At 42.7% G+C, this 18,282-nt stretch overlaps 1 protein-coding gene across 6 annotated transcripts in view; it reads left to right on the forward strand.

Annotated features, from left to right (window-relative positions):
* The first annotated feature begins 8,593 nt into the window (after positions 1–8,593).
* The window catches only part of BLTP3B (bridge-like lipid transfer protein family member 3B), a 52,976-nt gene continuing 43,287 nt past the window's right edge, over positions 8,594–18,282 (forward strand). For all 6 annotated transcript variants that reach the window (XR_014784348.1, XR_014784346.1, XR_014784347.1 and 3 more), the window contains exons 1-2: positions 8,594–8,778; positions 17,675–17,837. Coding sequence is in view for 2 of the 6 variants with exons in the window: in XM_084810163.1 (XP_084666289.1) it covers positions 8,735–8,778; positions 17,675–17,837 (207 nt within the window). In the remaining 4 variants the exon portion in view is untranslated. The remainder of the gene's footprint in view (positions 8,779–17,674; positions 17,838–18,282) is intronic.

Genomic DNA, 18,282 nt, shown 5'->3' on the forward strand with positions numbered 1-18,282 from the left:
TAGAATTAGAGCGTTTCCGGTTTCAATTGATTTTTTTCTCTCAGAGCGGAAGTGAGAACTTAACCCCTGAAAGCAAAGGAGAAATCGACGACTGGAGCGTAGCTGTAGTTGATCACTAGCGCGTCCGGCTAGAAGCAGAAGGCAGCAGCGATTCGGGAGTTTCTGCTCCTTTAAACTTGGGTCTTATTTCGTGTGAAAATGTTTTCGGCGGAGTTCCTAGATGTTTAAAAGCACAACGTGGCTCTATACAAGTCAATGGAGTACAAGGCTTCTGCGTGCAACTGAGCGCTTGATTTGGGATAGCAAGGAGTCTGGGAGCAGTTTAAGCAGATCGCTGTAACTTCAGCGGGTTTTGTTGGGCGGGAGACTTTCCATCCAGCTTCACCGCTACTTCTATCTTGCAATAACACTGGCCTACGTTGCAGGCTTGTTGAATGCTTCTCCTTCAGCCCCAGCTTGCCTTCCAGTCCGTAATAAAGGTGTACTAATATTGGACTACACTGCAAGTTTAACTTCCCTCCCACCCGCACCCAACCTCCAGTTAGGTGATAATGGCTCCTATCGGCATTGGAATTTGCATAGGCAGGACTATTTTTTGTTATGTCTAGAAATTAAAAAAAATTAAATGTTTCGCTCGAAACAAGAACTGAGGTAGAAGAGAAACGCTTCTGTTTTGCCGGCACCGTTTGTTTCGGGCGGACACACTAGTGTCCAGTCAGCTACGTAAAAATCTTTGATTTCTGCATTGGTTACTCTGGACAGCTCTCATTTCTACCCTCGCAGCATTTAAAAATGGCTTATTGCAATATGTATAATTATATACATATGGCTTCTATCAGAACCTGGAAATCACTAATAGAATGTCCCACTCTACTAGTTTATATCTCTGTGGGTGAAACAAAACATTACGTTATCCAGCTGTTTCTATGCAGGCAACAAGGCAAAGTCCTTCATAAGGATCAGAGATCCGATGGCTTTTGCTCTATTGTTTTCCAAATAATTATGATGACTTCAGGTAATTTAGGTTACAAGCCTGTACCTATTCACCTGGAATAAGTCCTACTGAATTCTATGGGACTTACTTCTGAGTAGACATGTATCGGATTGCTCTGAGAGACGCATGGGGACAGCATTAGTGAAAGTAGTTCACTTGCAATATCTTAAGCACTCGTTCTATTTTTTTTTGCATTTTTATAATGCAAAAAGTGCTATCTAGTAGTGCCGCGAAGACCTCTACCTGTGACATTTTGTCAGCCTCCCGTAATATAGGGATAATATCGCTCAGCCCCACCCCTTCTTACGACTATCTGCAATACAGGATCTGTAATAATGGACATCTTTCCTCCTCGTGAAGAAAGCATTTTTAGAGCATTAAAAAAAGTCTATAGCATATTCCGCCTTCCATACAATACGATCTGCGTTTGAAAGAGCACGAACTCTTTGCTTATAGTAGGAGGGTTGGCGTCTACGCTGCAAATCTGCAACGATAAAGCCCCCCAAAATATTTTCATAATCAATGAACACCTGTTAGTTCTACCACCCTAATGAGTGAAAATTGTGAAGTAAAAAGCGACCAGGAAATCCGATTTCAGGTTCTTGTGTCTCTGATCAGGACAGGTTTCAGCAATGCTTTGTCAACAACATAGATTTATAAAAGGGTTTTCATAGATAGGGCTGTGCTCGGTGGATGCAACTCGGACTATGCACGCCTCGCTTTAAATACATCATCTTCTAATCCACTTGGGTGTGGGTGGTTAATAAATCTTCAGCTGCAGAGCGGTGCTGTACTCAGTTCAGTTGTTTCAGACAGATCTGCAGCTTTCTCTGGCAATGCAGACTCTCCAAGTCATGGTTTGTTACCCATTGCTAGAGACCTTTGGGTTTTCAGGACTTAACTTGTGTTTTCCTGCTGCTAAAAGAGAAATATGCATAGGTCCTTTATAATTTTTGCTGCTTGAGAGCTTATTTAAACATTGTAGTATCATCAAAACTGTGAGTTGTGTGTTCATGAGGCTGCTTTTTTCTTTCATGCTGCAGTATATGTTCTATGAATAGTGGAATTAGCTAATGAATGTGATGGCTGCTTTTTTGTGTGTAACCTGAGACAATGAAAATTTCTTCACAGTTGAAAATATGAGAAATTTACTTGTATACCTGTATATATTTGGTGAAAAGTTTTGTAGCACCTTTAAAGACTAGCATTACTGTAACATAAGCTTTTGTGGACTACAGCCTACTTCATCAGCTGCTCTCCAAGTTAGGTAGGTAGGTGGGAATGTATAAGCAGTGGGGCCAAATAGCCATGAAATGCAATATACATACATATATATGACTACTCCATATCAAGTTTAAATCTATTTAGGGCATATCAAACAAGGGGGAGCTTCACTATGCCTCCAAAACTGACCTTTGCCCCATGGGAAAAACATACAAAATGGTGTTCCCCACCATAACTATCTTCAGCAAAGGAGATTGTTACCTTGTCGTGGTGCTGGAGCTTGAGCACCTCAATGACGTCATGAGCTAAACTGTGGAGGGACACCCAAGACGGGAAAGTCATGGCAGAGAGGTCAGACTAAATACGATCCCTGGGGAAGGAAACAGCAACCCACCCCAGTATGCTTGCCATGAAAACTAAATGGATCAGTACAACCAGAGATATGTCGGTATACCATTGGAAGATGGGACTCCCAGGTCGGAAGATGGTCAAAATGCTGCTGGGAAGGAACAGAGGATAAGTTCAACTAGCCCCAGATGTGATGACGCAGCTAGCTCAAAGCCGAAAGGACAGCTAACAGCCAATGGTGCTGGTGGTGAACGATGAATCCAATGTTCTAAAGACCAACACACCATAGGAACCTGGAATGTAAGATCTATGAGCCAGGGCAAATTGGATGTGGTTATTGGGGAGATGTCAAGATTAAATATAGACATTTTGGGTGTCAGTGAACTGAAATGGACTGGAATGGGCCACTTCACATCAGATGACCACCAGATCTACTACTGTGGACAAGAGGACCACAGAAGAAATGGAGTAGCCTTCATAATTAATAATAAAGTGGCAAAAGCAGTGCTTGGATACAATCCAAAAAATGACAATGATCTCAATTCGAATTAAGGGTAAGCCATTTAACATCACAGTGATCCAAATATGCACCCCAACCACAGATGCTGAAGAAGCTGAAGTAGATCAGTTCTATGAGGATCTGCAGCACCTACTGGATAGTACGCCAAAAAAAGATGTTATTTTCATTACAGGAGACTGGAATGCTAAGGTGGGTAGTCAAACGACACCTGGAATTACAGGCAAGCATGGTCTGGGAGAACAAAATGAAGCAGGACATAGGCTGATAGAATTTTGCCAAGACAACTCACTGTGCATAACAAACACTCTCTTCCAACAACCTAAGAGATGACTTTATACATGGACTTCACCAGATGGTCGACACCGAAATCAGATTGACTACATCCTTTGTAGCCAAAGGTGGTGGACATCTATGCAGTTGGTAAAAACAAGACCTGGAGCTGATTGTAGTTCAGATCACAAACTTCTTATTGCACAATTCAGAATCAGACTAAAGAGAATAGGGAAGACCCACAGATCAGTTAGATATGAGCTCACTAATATTCCTAATGAATATGCAGTGGAGGTGAAGAATAGATTTAAGGGACTAGATTTAGTAGATAGGGTCCTGGAAGAACTATGGACAGAAGTTCGCAACATTGTTCAGGAGGCGGCAACAAAAAACATCCCAAAGAAAAAGAAAACCAAGAAGGCAAGATGGCTGTCTGCTGAGACACTGGAAGTAGCCCAAGAAAGAAGGAAAGCAAAAGGCAACAGTGATAGGAGGAGATATGCCCAATTAAATGTAAAATTCCAGGGGTTAGCCAGAAGAGATAAGGAATTATTTTTAAACAAGCAGTGCACGGAAGCGGGAGAAGATAATAGAATAGGAAGGACAAGAGACCTCTTCCAGAAAATTAGAAACATCAGAGGTAAATTCCAGGCAAAAATGGGTATGATCAAAAACAAAGATGGCAAGGACCTAACAGAAGCAGAAGAGATCAAGAAAAGGTGGCAAGAATATACGGAAGATCTGTATAGGAAGGATAATAATATTGGGGATAGATTTGACGGTGTGGTCAGTGAGCTAGAGCCAGACATCCTGAAGAGTGAGGTTGAATGGGCCTTAAGAAGCATTGCTAATAACAAGGCAGCAGGAGATGCTGGAGGAGAAGCAGGAGTATCTGGGGGTGGCGATGGCCGACAGGAAGCTCTGGCGTGGGGTGGTCCATGAAGTCACGAAGAGTTGGAAGCGACTGACTGAATAAACAACAACAACCGTAACTATGGGTGGCCCAAGCAGGCCACTCACAAGACATTGGGCATCTCTACATTAAAGGAAAATCAGCCCCCCCCCCCGTGTATTTTCTCATTGTGCTACAAATGGAAGAATTGGCTCATTCGATGAGGAACAGGACCAAACTCCTTTCAGCACCATTTAGTGGCTGAGGTATGGCGGTGCACCCTGTTATATTTAAATACCTCTATTAAACTGTTGGTTTTTTAAAACTACACTTATTGCCAGGGACAGTGCAGGAGAGGCCCTGGATGACGACGGTGTCATGTAATGGACCCGCAAATTTCCATGGATGGCCAGTCACGAGTGCACTATAAATGCCTCGTGTAAATTACAGTGACCATTAAACATCATTTAGAGGTAATGTACAAACTTTCTGGCTTTTGGTATCTTAATTTAACACCAGCTAATTTAACACCAGCAGTGCCAGACCAAAACATTTTGTTGCCAAAGAGTGCCCCCCCCCCCAAGTTCCACTTGAAAAAGTCTTGGTACAGCATTCAGACACTCAACTGGACTCGTCAGGTGTGAAGAGCCTGCCCCCCCCCCGCCCCAAAAGAGCCTACTTCATCTAGCACCAAAAAGACATCTGAGGTGTCAGGTGAGCCTCCCTGGAGAGAGTATTCCATTATTGGGATGCTACAGCAGAGAAAGCCCTATCCTTGGTATCCGTCTACCTCATTTTAGACAGAAGGAATATTCAGAGAAAAGCCTCAAAGGATCATCTGAGCCCTTGATAACATGAGCTCCTAATAGTATAGCAGTTATTATTAGGTCCTGTAATAGTATTGCAGAAGAGATATGGAGTTAGAGTTGTCATCTGAGTTTGTTGCAGAACCTGGTCTTGTGGCTGTTGAGCAGTTGTTTTAGATAGTGAAGCCTACTACTAAAGGCTTGTGTGAGAAATATAATTGTACTTTTTATAGTTGAAGGTCTTGGGAAGATTTCTTTATAATCATGACTTCAAGTATTATTTGGATGTCCACTATTCTTAGAAATAATTTAATATGAATTGGTAAGCAAATAGAGCATGAATATGAATATATTCTCATGTTAGTGGTTTGACTACTGTGACCTAAGGTTCCTCACGTACATGCGTGGAGGGCGCAATCCTATCAGGATAGGTGGCTGCCTCCGAACTTGGAGGTGACCACCTATCCAATGCAGGGCAGGAGAAGCACGGAGGGAATCGTCCCCTCTGCACTTCAGCCGCGCTGCATTTACGGCTAGACAGCTGATTTTGGCTGTCTAGACATGGGGCCTCGGAGCGTGGGAAGCGGCAGCTGGATGACATGTAGAATGTGTCGTATCGGCATTTCTGACTTCCCCACCCTGACATGCCCCCAGAAATGCCCTGTTTTTGCTGCTCTGCCCTCCTCTTCTGAGTGTGGAGCACAAGGCCATTCCATGCTGCCTATGAGGCAGCGAGGGAGAGGGTGGAGGTCGGTTCTCAGGGAACCAATCTATTCCATGGCCATCTAGTCACTGACTAGCGGCCATGGGATTGCGCCCTAAATTTCATTTAAATCCACGGAACTTAATCTACACTAAACTTGTTCAGAAAGAGAATGTAAATCTCTATATTCAGACTATCCCTTCTCTCTAATCAGAATGCGACTGTACCATTAAATGTTAAATTCCATGCCCTTAAAACAAACATATTAAAGTGGAGGGTAGGAAATCTGGTATTAAAACTGGAGTTTCTCTAAAAATAAATAAATCCCACTATGTAAACACAACCTCTTAATCTCAGAAGAAATGTTGTCAGCTTACTTTGTTTAGTCTACTAGTAATTAATTTCTGTTATGTTGCCTATAAGTAGGGGGCTGTTGAATTCTTAAATATGGATCTAAATTCCACAAGAACTTGAAAATCTTAAATCCAAGTTATAAAATATTGTATGCAGTAGGACAGCATATGTAAAAGTGATCTTTGAATTTTGGAATTCAAGATTTTTTCTCTAGAAAATGTCAAATGTCTTTGCATAAACTAAGAACTGAACTAGAAGGCAATCTGGGGTTAAACCAATTCTGTTGATGTGCTCAGTGTCTGTAATTTAATGACAACATCACTAATCCTTTCTTAAATAGGATAAATTGTTCTGTAATTCTTGAAGGTCAGTTAAAGTTTAACTGTTAAACTATCAGCTTTTTCCACTTCAGATGTTTTAGGTTTCCTGTTAAAATGTTATGAAATTCACATGATTTGATATGGCTCTCAAAAGGTAAAATAATATGATTTCAAAATTGAAAGCTTTTAAAAAGCAACAATAAAAACATCCAGACATAACTTTATTAAAAATGGTGTCTGGGATCCAAAGAACTTGTAACTGGCTCTCCACACGAAGGGATATTTGGCCTTGTATTTCTCAACACCAGCTGTGTCCCATGGTAAACAGCTTTTTGAAAAGAAGGACTTTCAAAACAGAATTTTTGGTATGGCAGAGAAGTTTGCTGTTTAAAGAAGGGAGGAAAAAAAAAAACCCACTGATTGGGTGGCCATAAAGTAGTTCTTTGGATCTTAGCCGTTGTTAAACAGTTAACGGAGGGAGCAATCCTACTGGGATAGGTGGCTGCCTCTGAACTCAGAGGCAGCCGCCTATCCAATGCAGGGTGGGAGAAGCACGGAGGGGATCGTCCCCTCCATGCTTTAGCTGCCTTGCATTTGAACTAGACAGCTGATTTCGGCTGTCTAGCTGCGAGAAGGCAGAGTGGGGGAAGCGGCTGCAGAACATGTTGGATGTGTTGTGCCAGCATTTCCGCCTTCCCCACCCCAGAACGCCCCCAGGAACGCCCCGTTTTTGTCTCTCCATGCTTCTGAGTGCAGAGCGCGGGACTGTTCCGAGCTGCCTGCAAGGCAGTGCAGGAGGGGGGAAGGTTGGTTCTCAAGGAACTAACCTATCCTATGGCTGTCTAGCTGCTGACTAATGGCCATAGGATTCCTCCCTGAAAGGCCTTAACAGTTTTAAACTTGAGTGTAACCACCGGCATTTAAGCAGTGATGAAAGTGGATTGTATACTGTTGCAAGAATGCTTTCTACCTAGATATGCAAAGTGATTCGATCTCAAGGCTTTGAGTTTGCTGGCATACAGCCAGATGTTGTGTTTATTCAGAAGAAGCAAATTCCAGTTCAATGGAACTTATTCCCAAGTAATTGTAAACAGTCTTTGACTTGATCCAGTGGTGACTAGCTCTTAGAGTTGGTGACAAACCCTATCTAGGGGGAAAGAGATACGTGTGGATTTTTGCAGTAGGAGGGGCAGCTGTTATTTTGGGACTGATGCTACTTTAAACAAGACTACTACTGACGCTCTGCCAGCTCCACTTAAACATTTATAAATGTAATACAAATAGCAGAATTTCCCTTATTTTGTAAGAATAGTGATAAGTGTCATCTTTTATTGTGCCTTATTCACAGAATTGTGTGTGGGGGGAGGTGTTTCCAGATGATAGTGTGTTCCATTTGTAACCTTCCTGCTTCTGTCTTCTTTTTTTTTTTTCTTACCACAAAAATCTGTTAAGGAGGTCAATACAGAATGCACAATGCTTTTTGGTTGGTAGCACTAAGAGCTGTCGGTCTGGAGGCACCCCTGGAAGCTTACAGGCTCTTATCAGACTGTCCTTGGGACATTAAAGCATTATTTTTCCTTTAAATTAAAATTTATATACTTCTGCATAACTAGGGAGTCCCTCAAGTATGCATAAACGACTACCCTATTTTTGGGTAGCCCTGTTTTGCTTCTGAACTGATAAGCTCTCAACCACCCAAGTTTGCCATTAAAGGGAAATTATGATGTGCAGAGTGAATAATACGAACTCCCTAAGTACTTGGTAAGCAGATGCATCCAAGTCTAGGGGGTGGACTTTGTGGATCAGAGGGCGAGGTTTCCAGGTGAGCATCTCCCGGCACCTCTCTTTTTTTTGGGTGGGGTGGGGAATTACCGTCCTGGATACAGGCTGCAATTCTGCACTCACTTACTAGGGAGTAAGTCCCACTGAACTCGGGGGGAGGGAGGGCTTACTTCGAGTTGACATACAGAAGGGTTGCGCAGCATTATCAGAGGGAAAGGGTGACATCGCCTGCGCGCAGCAACTCCAGGGTGGCGCTAGGGACGGGATTCCCAGCGAGCCACTGCCGAAGCCGTACGCTACAGGCGGGCGAAGCAACCTTCGCCTGGTACCGCCCTTCTCCCCGCCCAGCGCAGCTCAAGCCTGTCAGCTGGCTCTACTGCAATCAAGATGGCGGCGGGGCCGGAGAGAGGGTAGGCGGAGGCGGTGGCTCTTCCCCGTAGTCCCGGCGCAGGGATGAGTCGAACACCCAGTTTCTTCTGCGTTCCCTGAAGCGCAGGGCGGCGAGCTGGGACCCGTGGGCCATGGCGGGCATTATCAAAAAGCAGATCCTGAAGCACCTTTCCAGGTCAGTGAAGTGAGGAGACGGAGCGCCTTTCTGGGAAGGCGGGAGCCTCGGGGAGTCCTCGAGGATTGAGAAGGTGACTCGCTGAGGGAAGGGGGCAAGTCTGAACCGCTTTATTACGTGCCCGTTTCCTTCAGTCATGAGGCAACAGGCAAGTGATGCGAAGCTTCTGGCAGGGCTGCTGATAGCTGTGAACGACTCTCTTCCTAGGTTTCTGAAACGTTGGGCTGTCGGGGGATTTATTCCTGATTTTGAGTCTGTGTGTGTGAACGCAGGGCACGCGCGCGCCTAAAACGGACGCGTAGGCGCAAGAAAGCTGAGGAGAGCAATCCCCGGGCGGCGGCCTCCCCATCTCACCCCGTAGTGTTTCTTGCCGCAGTGTAGAATGCCTGGAGGGCTATGAAGCTTTTTCTCTTCCCCCCTCTCTCCGTACCCCTAGGAGAGGACAAAGCAAAGCTTGGATCCTGACCCCGGTGCGCCGGTATTAGCGGGCGGCAGCGGCACAGCAACTGAACCCCGTGTGTGTGTGTGTGTGTGTGTGTGTGTAGAGTGACGCGCACAGGCAAGAACCGAAGATGGGAGTGGGTGGATCGTAAATTGTGCTTGACACGTTGTCTGTGGGAGGAGCGAGCGGCAGCTTGGCTGATGTCACCGTGCCCATTATCTGTTGCAGACAGGTCCGGAGACGCCAGATTTGTGTGGCGATGACACCCCCCCCCCCCAAAAGCTTGGCAAGTTGTATATCATGCCAGGCAAGCGAGCTGCCTGTCTAGGGCTCTGAGTCGGCATGGTGCCCCGTTCCCCCTCGACACCTCCAAATGGTAATGGGAACGGGGGCCATGTTGTGGCTGCTGGCCAAATGAATAACAACCTTTTAAAATCTTGGAGATTGACTCTGGTTTTGAAATGAATGATGATTTTGTCGAGGGATGTGCCTGCCTTCCGTAACCACTCAAAGGTTGGTATGAGAGTAGCCAGTGATCAAATTACTTGAGGAACACACTTGAATGAGGCAATTTGGCTTCTTCTTCCCAGAAATGTTGGAAGCGGGATGTAAAACTTTAAGTCGTCCACCGCATTTGAAAACATATTCTGGGATCTAAATATTTCACATTCAAGGGCAACGGATCTGTCCTGTCTGACTTAATATTTTTCATTTTCTACTAATCTTGAAATATGTAATGATTTCTGGGTATGTACAGCTACAAATTTCAACTTCTTAAAAACTACTGTGAAATTATCAGTAACAGATATAATAACTTTAAAAAAAAACCCAGAAACATTGACCAAAGAGCTGTTGGCAATGCAATCCTGCATGTCTCTATTCAGAAGTAACTCCCATTGAGGTCAATGGTGTACTTAAAATATTCCATAACTTCTTATACAGTACTTGTTCAAAACGTCTTTTAGAACATCTGATGAAGTATACTCTTACAGCTAGTAATACCATTTAATAGGTAATATTAAAACATATATATGTGGAATATGCTAAGTTCTTATCTGTTGTTTTGGGTGAGTTCGTATAACCTACACATAGTCTGAGGGCACATGAAACAGCAATCTTGCAGGCTTGCCTGGATGAGAGAGTGCTTGGGAGCACCGTGAGTTCTATGATGGAAGCAAGGTGGAATATAAATTAAAGTTAAGTAAATAAGTCTAAATATTTAAACAAACCTTTTATGGAGTTCTCAGTTTCTGTTACGTTGAAGGTGTTTTCTAGTGGCTTACTGAGTCAGAGAAATAACAAATCTTCAGGTATTAGAACTGGAAAAATACAAAAGAAGAATGTGTTAACTAATCTGTAGCAGGATCCTTTCACACTTGCATATATGCCTCTTCTTTGGTAGGCTTAGCCATATCTAAAGTAAATAAGTATTTGCAGCCCTTAATTGGCTTTGTTGACATGAGCATTTCCATATGTTATAAGGTACTGTGATAGGTGTTGTATTGTCCTCTATAGTTTACTTGACTTCTAGTACTAGGAAAACTGGGTTGTATTACATTTCTGAAGACATGGCTATCTTTCAACTGTTAACAGCATAAGGTGATTGTTCAACTTCTCCCTCCTACATATGCTAATTCTTCATGCTATTGGTCAATAGTGGTGGGTGAGAATATTTACCACGGACATAAGTTGAGTTGTAAGTAACGGGGAGACAAGAGTCATCCTTTTAGTGTGTATTTTAGTTCCCCTACTTTCTGGAGCTATTTGTTTTGCAGGCCCTGTTCTGGGATGCATTATGTTCTTGCTTTCTTCTCTTCTCTGAATTCCCTAGTGTAGATTGCATGTATTTTTATGTGTGAGCTGTCAAATGTTCTGCATGATGGCAAGGAATTGGACTTGATGGGGTTTTCACCTTTCATTCAGTGAACAATGGTCTAAGTAGCCAAGTGAACAGTACTCTACAGTGCTTTTGCTCTGACCTTATGTGTGATCTACTTTAAATGTATATTTGCTTGTGATGTTTGTACCACATTACATGTCCTTTCTTTAGAGTGTGTGTGTGTGTGCGCGCGCGCGCGCGTGCCTGCATGTTCTGCAACTTTTCTTTAGTCAGGAATGGAGTGGTGTAATGAGAGCCTCCTTTGAGATAGCATGTTCTTAGTATGTTCGGGGTGTTCTTGAGCAGTCCCAGCAATCCTTGTATAGAATTCTTCTTTTCCTGCTTATCCTCTGTGGCATTTCCCATTTTCATAGTCTACTGTTTCATTTTTTTTTTGTCGATATGCCACAATTTATGTTCCATAATTTTTAAAAATTGGCATTATGCAAACACTTCTCTGCCTCTTTCCCACCACGATATTCTAATGAAAAGTGAACCAGCACAAATGTGTGTCTGCTTAAAAATAGTGAGAAACTCTTTTTTAAAGTCTATGTAAAAAGGCCTGCAATGCTGCAGACAGTGGTCTCAATTCTAGGTCAGGACAAGCATGCTCTTAAATGATTGGTTATAACCTACCTATTACAGAATTCATGAACATGTACAAATGCAAGTATTTTATTGTTGTGAGACTGTCCAAAATGAAGAGAGCCAGCAACAAAATAAATGAGGAAGTGAAAGGGATTGGTGTAAAGTTAGAATTTTGATTGAAAACTATAATAAAGATTTTACTCTCTGCTTGTGAATGTAAGATTTTGCTTCTCTTACTTTTCAATGGCATTTGGCCTTCAATGATTGACTAGAATTATTCATGTTGGCTTTTACATATATCAGATATTGTCAGAAGATGTGGTCACATCTGATTCAGGAAGTGCTCTGGACAAAGTGCCTGCCAGAATTAATTTTCCTTTCGGATAGCATAAAGGAAACAAGAGCAAATAATGCATGTTTATGACTGACTTGAGAATCTATTAATTGCCCCATATTTTATATCATACTATGGAACCTTTTTTCTAACCACATAACTTATTTTTTTCAGTATTGCTGTTTCAGTATTGCTGTTTGATAAAACTCCCTGATGTTTTATACAATCCAGAGCTAAGTAACTGTTTCAAGTTTTCTTTATCTCTTCCCACCCACCCCTCTTCCAACGAGTGGAAATACAAATTTTTCGCTGTAAAAATAAATAGTTGGTTACTTATAGTTGGTAATGTTTCATCTAAAGAGAACTATAATTTTCTCATCATATCAGTCCTATTTCCATTTAAATCTGATCCCTTTTTGTCTCTGCTGGAGATTAATTTGCTGTTACCATCTTAGCTATAAATATGGTATCCAAAGCTTTTCAGGAACCATGGCAACTGACCATTTGCTTTCATGGGGGTTAGGGTAGTTTTATCTAAATTTCTTGTTCTTGAGTAATTGCCTCTTCCATTATTTTATGAATGAAAATGTTATCTAGGAGTAGGTTTGTACCAGAAATTACTTTATAACCAAAGGTAAAAGCACAATAATAAATTTCCTGGGCAGCAGAGTCATTCAGGGAAGGCTTGGGAAAAGAGATGGGTCTTCCCCAGCGGGGAGGGCATTCCATAAGTGCCATCATAGAGAAGGCCCACTTCCAAGTTGTTGCCAGATGGTAATCTGCAGTTCTTGGCTCAACCAGCAAGGTATCTTCTGGTGATCTTTGCCTCCCGCAGTGTAGACCTGTGTGGGTGCTATTGGCCAGATAACCTGGTCCCAATTATCGTTTTATATGCGAAGAGAAAGACCTCAAGCTTGTGCTTTGTAGCTGATAGGTAGCCAGTGCAGTTGTTGTAACAGTGATGTAATATGTGCTCGGTCAGGTGCCCCACTTAGCAACCTGGCTGTTGCATTCTGCACCAGCTGTAGATTCTGGACCAAGCATAAGGATAACCCCACATAAAATGCATTAAACTAGTCTAATTGCGAGGTTACAGTGGCCAGGCTATTCCTATCCTGGAAAGAACACAGGTGACATACCAACCAAAGCTGGTAATAGGCACTCCTCACCACAGAAGTCACTTGGGCTCCTAATAACAATGATGAATCCAGGAGTACCCCAAACTCTGTTATACAAACTGTATAATATTATCCTACTTCTCTCCCCATTTTCTCTCATCTTATGTTTTTATCTTATTTTATTTTATGTATTCTATGTGTAATTTTATGTGTTTTATGTGTTTTTATTTGCTATTCTGGTCATTGACCGTAACAATAAATGATAAATGATTTAGCTGCCTAGCAAGGTGCATCAGAGCGGGGACAGCACATAGGAAGCGTTGTGATGGCGCTTCCATGGTCCCCTACATGCCCCCTGGACTGCCTCCTTTTTGCCTGGTCTGCGCTGCTCTTACTACCATGGAGCTAGGGATGAACCACGCTGCCTACAAGGTGGCGGGGGAGAGGGCAGGGAGTCGGGTTTCCAGAAACTGAAAAATCCTATGGCCTACACTGCCTAGTGCCCATAGGATTGCTGCCTTACTCATCTCCTCTCATTTCTTCTTTTTCCACACTTAACTTGAACCCTATCCCCAACTGCCAGAGTCTTTCATCCCTCGCTTCTACTGCTTCTACATTTACTTCTTCCTATAACAGCCTCCCTCTCTTACCCTCTTCCTCTTTTTTCCTAGTTTTTAAAAAAATATTGATGTTAAAAATATTAGCCTTTTTCTCTAATCAACTCCCACTGCCATGCCTGCCAATGGAGTGTGCTTGGTGTAGTCATGGCACAGGATGGTCAAGCAAAGAAGCACTGGGAGGTCTGTGACACTGAGATCCACAGTTTAAGAAATGCTGAGCTATGGTTTCACAGATCCACCTGTAATGACAGCCAAGACTGGAAGGCAGGGTGGGATGTGTTAATAAGCAAAAAAATAAAAGTGGACTTCACAGAGTTCTTAGATGGTAGTAGTAGACCTGTGTAATTTAGCTTAACCAGCAGTTTAATGCTTAAGTAAGCAGGCCTTTCACAGCAGGCCTTAACTGGTATTACATATGCCTGGTCACCTTACCCTTTCTCGTAGAGAGTGGTATCTTATCTCTCCCATGAGCGGGGAGGCTTCCACTCCCCCCTCCCCCCGGAAAGGCAATTAGATCCCCAGGCCAAAATGCTTTGAGCACCTTTGGGAGGGGACCCCCACCCCACCTTCTTTTGAGAGGGGGAAGAGGTGGCCTGTCAGCTACTGAGCTTGGAGAGAAACCTATAAAATCAAGCAGGCTAGTGTTGGTCTCTGGTCTCTCTTCAAAGGGAAATACGCGTTACGAGCTTGGAGAACCTTTGGCCTGAGGAACAGCTTCCCCATCTATCAGTTTGTGACAAGGTTGCTTACCTGCAGGGAGGTGTGAACTTCCTTTGCAAGTGGTTTCATTTCATCTTGGTAATCTAAAATCTATCATTGACTGGGCCCTGACAGAATCAGGATGCCAAATCAACACAGGACAAAATCTTGTGGAGGTCCTAGGCAGAGTGGAAAGTTGGCATGGGTCTGCTCCCCTCACACCACCAGGTACAGAAATGAATGTCTGATCTACTTGATTCTGCTGAGTAAATACATTGCCACCGCTGATGTGACAGAAGCAACTCCATGGCGACAGTTGGTGCAGCTGCCACAGCCCATCTAGTGCTTGGATGAGACCAAGCTCCAAGGAACTTGGGCAGCACATATTCGGTAGAGGATGAAAGAGACCATGACCACACCAAAATGTAGCAAGGAAGAGCAGATATTCTCTGCTATTCTCTGATAGTCTTATATGCAGGACTTCTGTGGGAAGAACTTGATTTTAAAAAATAATAATCTGTATTATTTTTATAAAGCAAGGGAGTTGTAAATGTTGCCACCCATGAATTTCCCTTCTTTGTGCTTTTTCGTGAGTAAAGATTGATGACAGCATTAGGGCTTGCTTCCACCTTCCCATTCCTGCAGTGGCAAAAGAAACTCTTAACTGTGGGGCTTGAGCTCTAAATATTTGCAGGGGCAGCAGGTGGCTATCAGTCTTTCTTCATTGAGGTAGCCTTAGGCAACCTAACAGATTAAATAGCAGCTTCAAGGATAGGGGAGAGTACAAATTTCATTGGAAAACTATCTCTGCGGCTTGTTGTTCAGTCGTTAAGTCGTGTCCAACTCTTCATGACCCCATGGACCATAGCACGCCAGGCCTTCCTGTCCTCTACTCTCTCCCAGAGTGTGCTCAAGTTCATATTCATTGCATTGGTGATGCTATCTAGCCATCTCATCTTCTGCCGTCCCCTTCTCCTTTTGCCTTCAATCTTTCCCAGCATCAGGGTCTTTTCCAGCGAGTTTTCTCTTCGCATTAGGTGGCCAAAATATTTGAGCTTCAGTATCTGTCCTTCCAATGAGCAGTCAGGGTTGATTTCCTTTAGGACTGACCGATTTGACATCCTTGCAGTCCAGGGGACTCGTAAGAGTCTTCTCCAGCACCACAGTTCGAAAGCATCAATTCTTCAGCGATCTCTAGTTCCTCTGCCTCTTTGAAACCCAGCTTGTATTTCCGGTAGTTCTCAGTTCACATACTGCTGAAGCCTAGCTTGTAGGATTTTGAGGATAACCTTGCTGGCATGTGAAATGAGCGCAATTGTACGGTAGTTTGAACACTCTTTGGCATTGCCCTTCTTTGGAATTGGAATGTAAACTGACCTTTTCAGTCTTGTGGCTACCGTTTGCTAAATTGTAAAGAGACTGGAGATCCAGTCATCAGTGTTGTTTCATTTAGTTTGGCCTTCAGTGTTTTCTGAAGCTCAATTTCTTTAATAGTTACTGTTACACAATAGAAAGCGGCTTTCAAACCAAGGTGATATCATCATCATTAGTAAAATACTTCCTGCCCATACAGTGCAGGCTCGATATTCCTTTCAAGTAGTGTGACTATTCCCATAATCTTTTTCTCCCCAAATCTAGGTATTGGCAGCACCTGAGAATGACAAAGCAGCCAGGCAATGGGAGGATTACTGTAGAACACTTATCATACTCATATTCATTTAAGATTGCTGGGAAAGGGTTTTTCTCAGAAAGCAGCAAAAGCCTGAGAGGAAACTGGATAATTTGCCTTTGGCTGCAGGGCAGGGGAAACATGTGTTTTGAGAAGTCAGGAAATTCCGTCCCATGGTTTATGAGCAAACAGCATATTTTATTATCCACATGTAAATGGCAAATGTATATGGAAGTGTTAAATGCCATCACTAAAATATGTAAAGCCAGGGATCAGAATCTGAGTCAAACTTAGATTTTGATAGCAGAGTTTTAACTCTGGTTTAGAAGTGGCATGCTAATCAAATATTGTTAGTTGGCTGCCTAGTATTTGACTGTAGTCAAACATTAAAAAAATGCCACCATGTAGATAGAAGCTTACCTATTTACATTTCATGGTGGTGTCTTTTGTTAGCAAAGCAGAAATGCGGGCAGTTCATTCTCCAGCTTTGCAGGAGTTGGGGGCAAACCTAGCAACATAGCAAAGTTCTTATGGGCTACCTTCTATAACTGTTTGCAGGCGTCTTTAACAGGAGCACAGGCTGTCATCGGTGGCAGAGGTCACTGCCTAGTGGATAGAATGTTGGACAAAGACATTGAAAACAACTGAGCTGCAGCTTTGAGGAGTCCAATGTGTCTGTGGGCTGGATGGGGTGGCCTGGTGGCCGAATTCAGACTGGGCCCAATGTTCCCCATCCCTAGGGTAGAGCTTACTGGTAAATGTATGTTTATAGCTAGACCATGAGATATGATGCTGTTGGAGGGCACTGTAATGTTGGTTACAGGTGGATTCATGGTGCACTTTGACTTAAGAATAACACTTTCCTGTCTTCCCATGGTTTATAGCACTCTTACTTTCACATTCCATAAGGCTGTAGCAAGGTTTTATATAGTGTCACAATCTTACTGTTCTAACAGTGCTGTGTAGGTATTGGGGTATGTATTCAAATGATTTAAGCTTGGGATTCACTGACTCTTATCCATGGTTAACAACAGGGTGTTTGAGGAGTAATAAGAACATTTGGAGTCTGGGATTAATTCAGTTAGAACTAGTAATCTCCTAAATTTGTTCCTCCTAACCAAGTAATCCGCTCTATCCTCCATCCTCTTACATTTCTCTCTTAAAACTGTCAACTAAACAAATTCCCACTAAATTCCCACCAACACCCCAATTGCCTTTCCAGGCCCTTCAACTCTGCTCCTATTTACCTTAACATTCCATACTCTAAGCAATCTCCTCCACTCTACTCCTCCAAACACAAACCCCAAATGTGGTTCATTCCAGTCATTTATTGTTGCCTGTTCAATGGTCTCTTAATAATGGTTTTCATTGATCTAAACTAAGCTGGAAGGGAACAGTAGACTGTACTGAAATGCCACTTTTCACAGGTGAAATCCTCAAGCTAAGATTTCAAAGACATTCCCTTTATTTTATTTTTATATGTTTACATCAATTATAAAGTGAATTGTGGAGAAATAACCCCAATATTAATGTATATTCTATTTTAGGTTCACCAAAAACCTGTCACCTGACAAAATCAACTTGAGCACGTTAAAAGGTGAAGGTCAGCTAACCAATTTGGAGCTTGATGAAGAAGTGCTTCAGAATATGCTAGATCTTCCCACCTGGCTTGCCATCAACAAGGTCTTTTGCAATAAAGCATCTATTAGGGTGAGTAAGTGATTGTGCTGGGAAAAGAATGCATACCAATTTTCTCTCCATCTTGCCTTTGAAATATCTTAGAACAAATTAGCATTTTAATCTCAATGGACTATAATAAAAAAGCTGAAACATAATATTTCTTAATTTTATCCTCTGTTTTACAAATAGGTAACTTTATGTGCATACTGGAGTGAAAATGGGCTGTTCAAGCGTTTTTTTTCTCTTTTTGAAACCTCAAATTATGAGGCAAATCCAGGCATTTTTCAGAAGGAAGATGCTGCTTTCTTTTTTTCCCCTTCTCTTTTGTAGCTTTTTTTCCTGGCTGCCTCCCCACCTCCTTTTCTAGAGCTATGATGATTGCACTGGATTGAATAATACACAACTTGGCCACCATATAAGCGGATGGAAGGTGTGTAGGGCAGGGTTGGTACATATAGATCTACTGGTAGCTTGT

The sequence above is a fragment of the Heloderma suspectum genome, chromosome 7, assembly GCF_057233095.1.
Source record: "Heloderma suspectum isolate Gila_16-S chromosome 7, 16-S_ref, whole genome shotgun sequence".
Taxonomy (NCBI): domain Eukaryota; kingdom Metazoa; phylum Chordata; class Lepidosauria; order Squamata; family Helodermatidae; genus Heloderma; species Heloderma suspectum.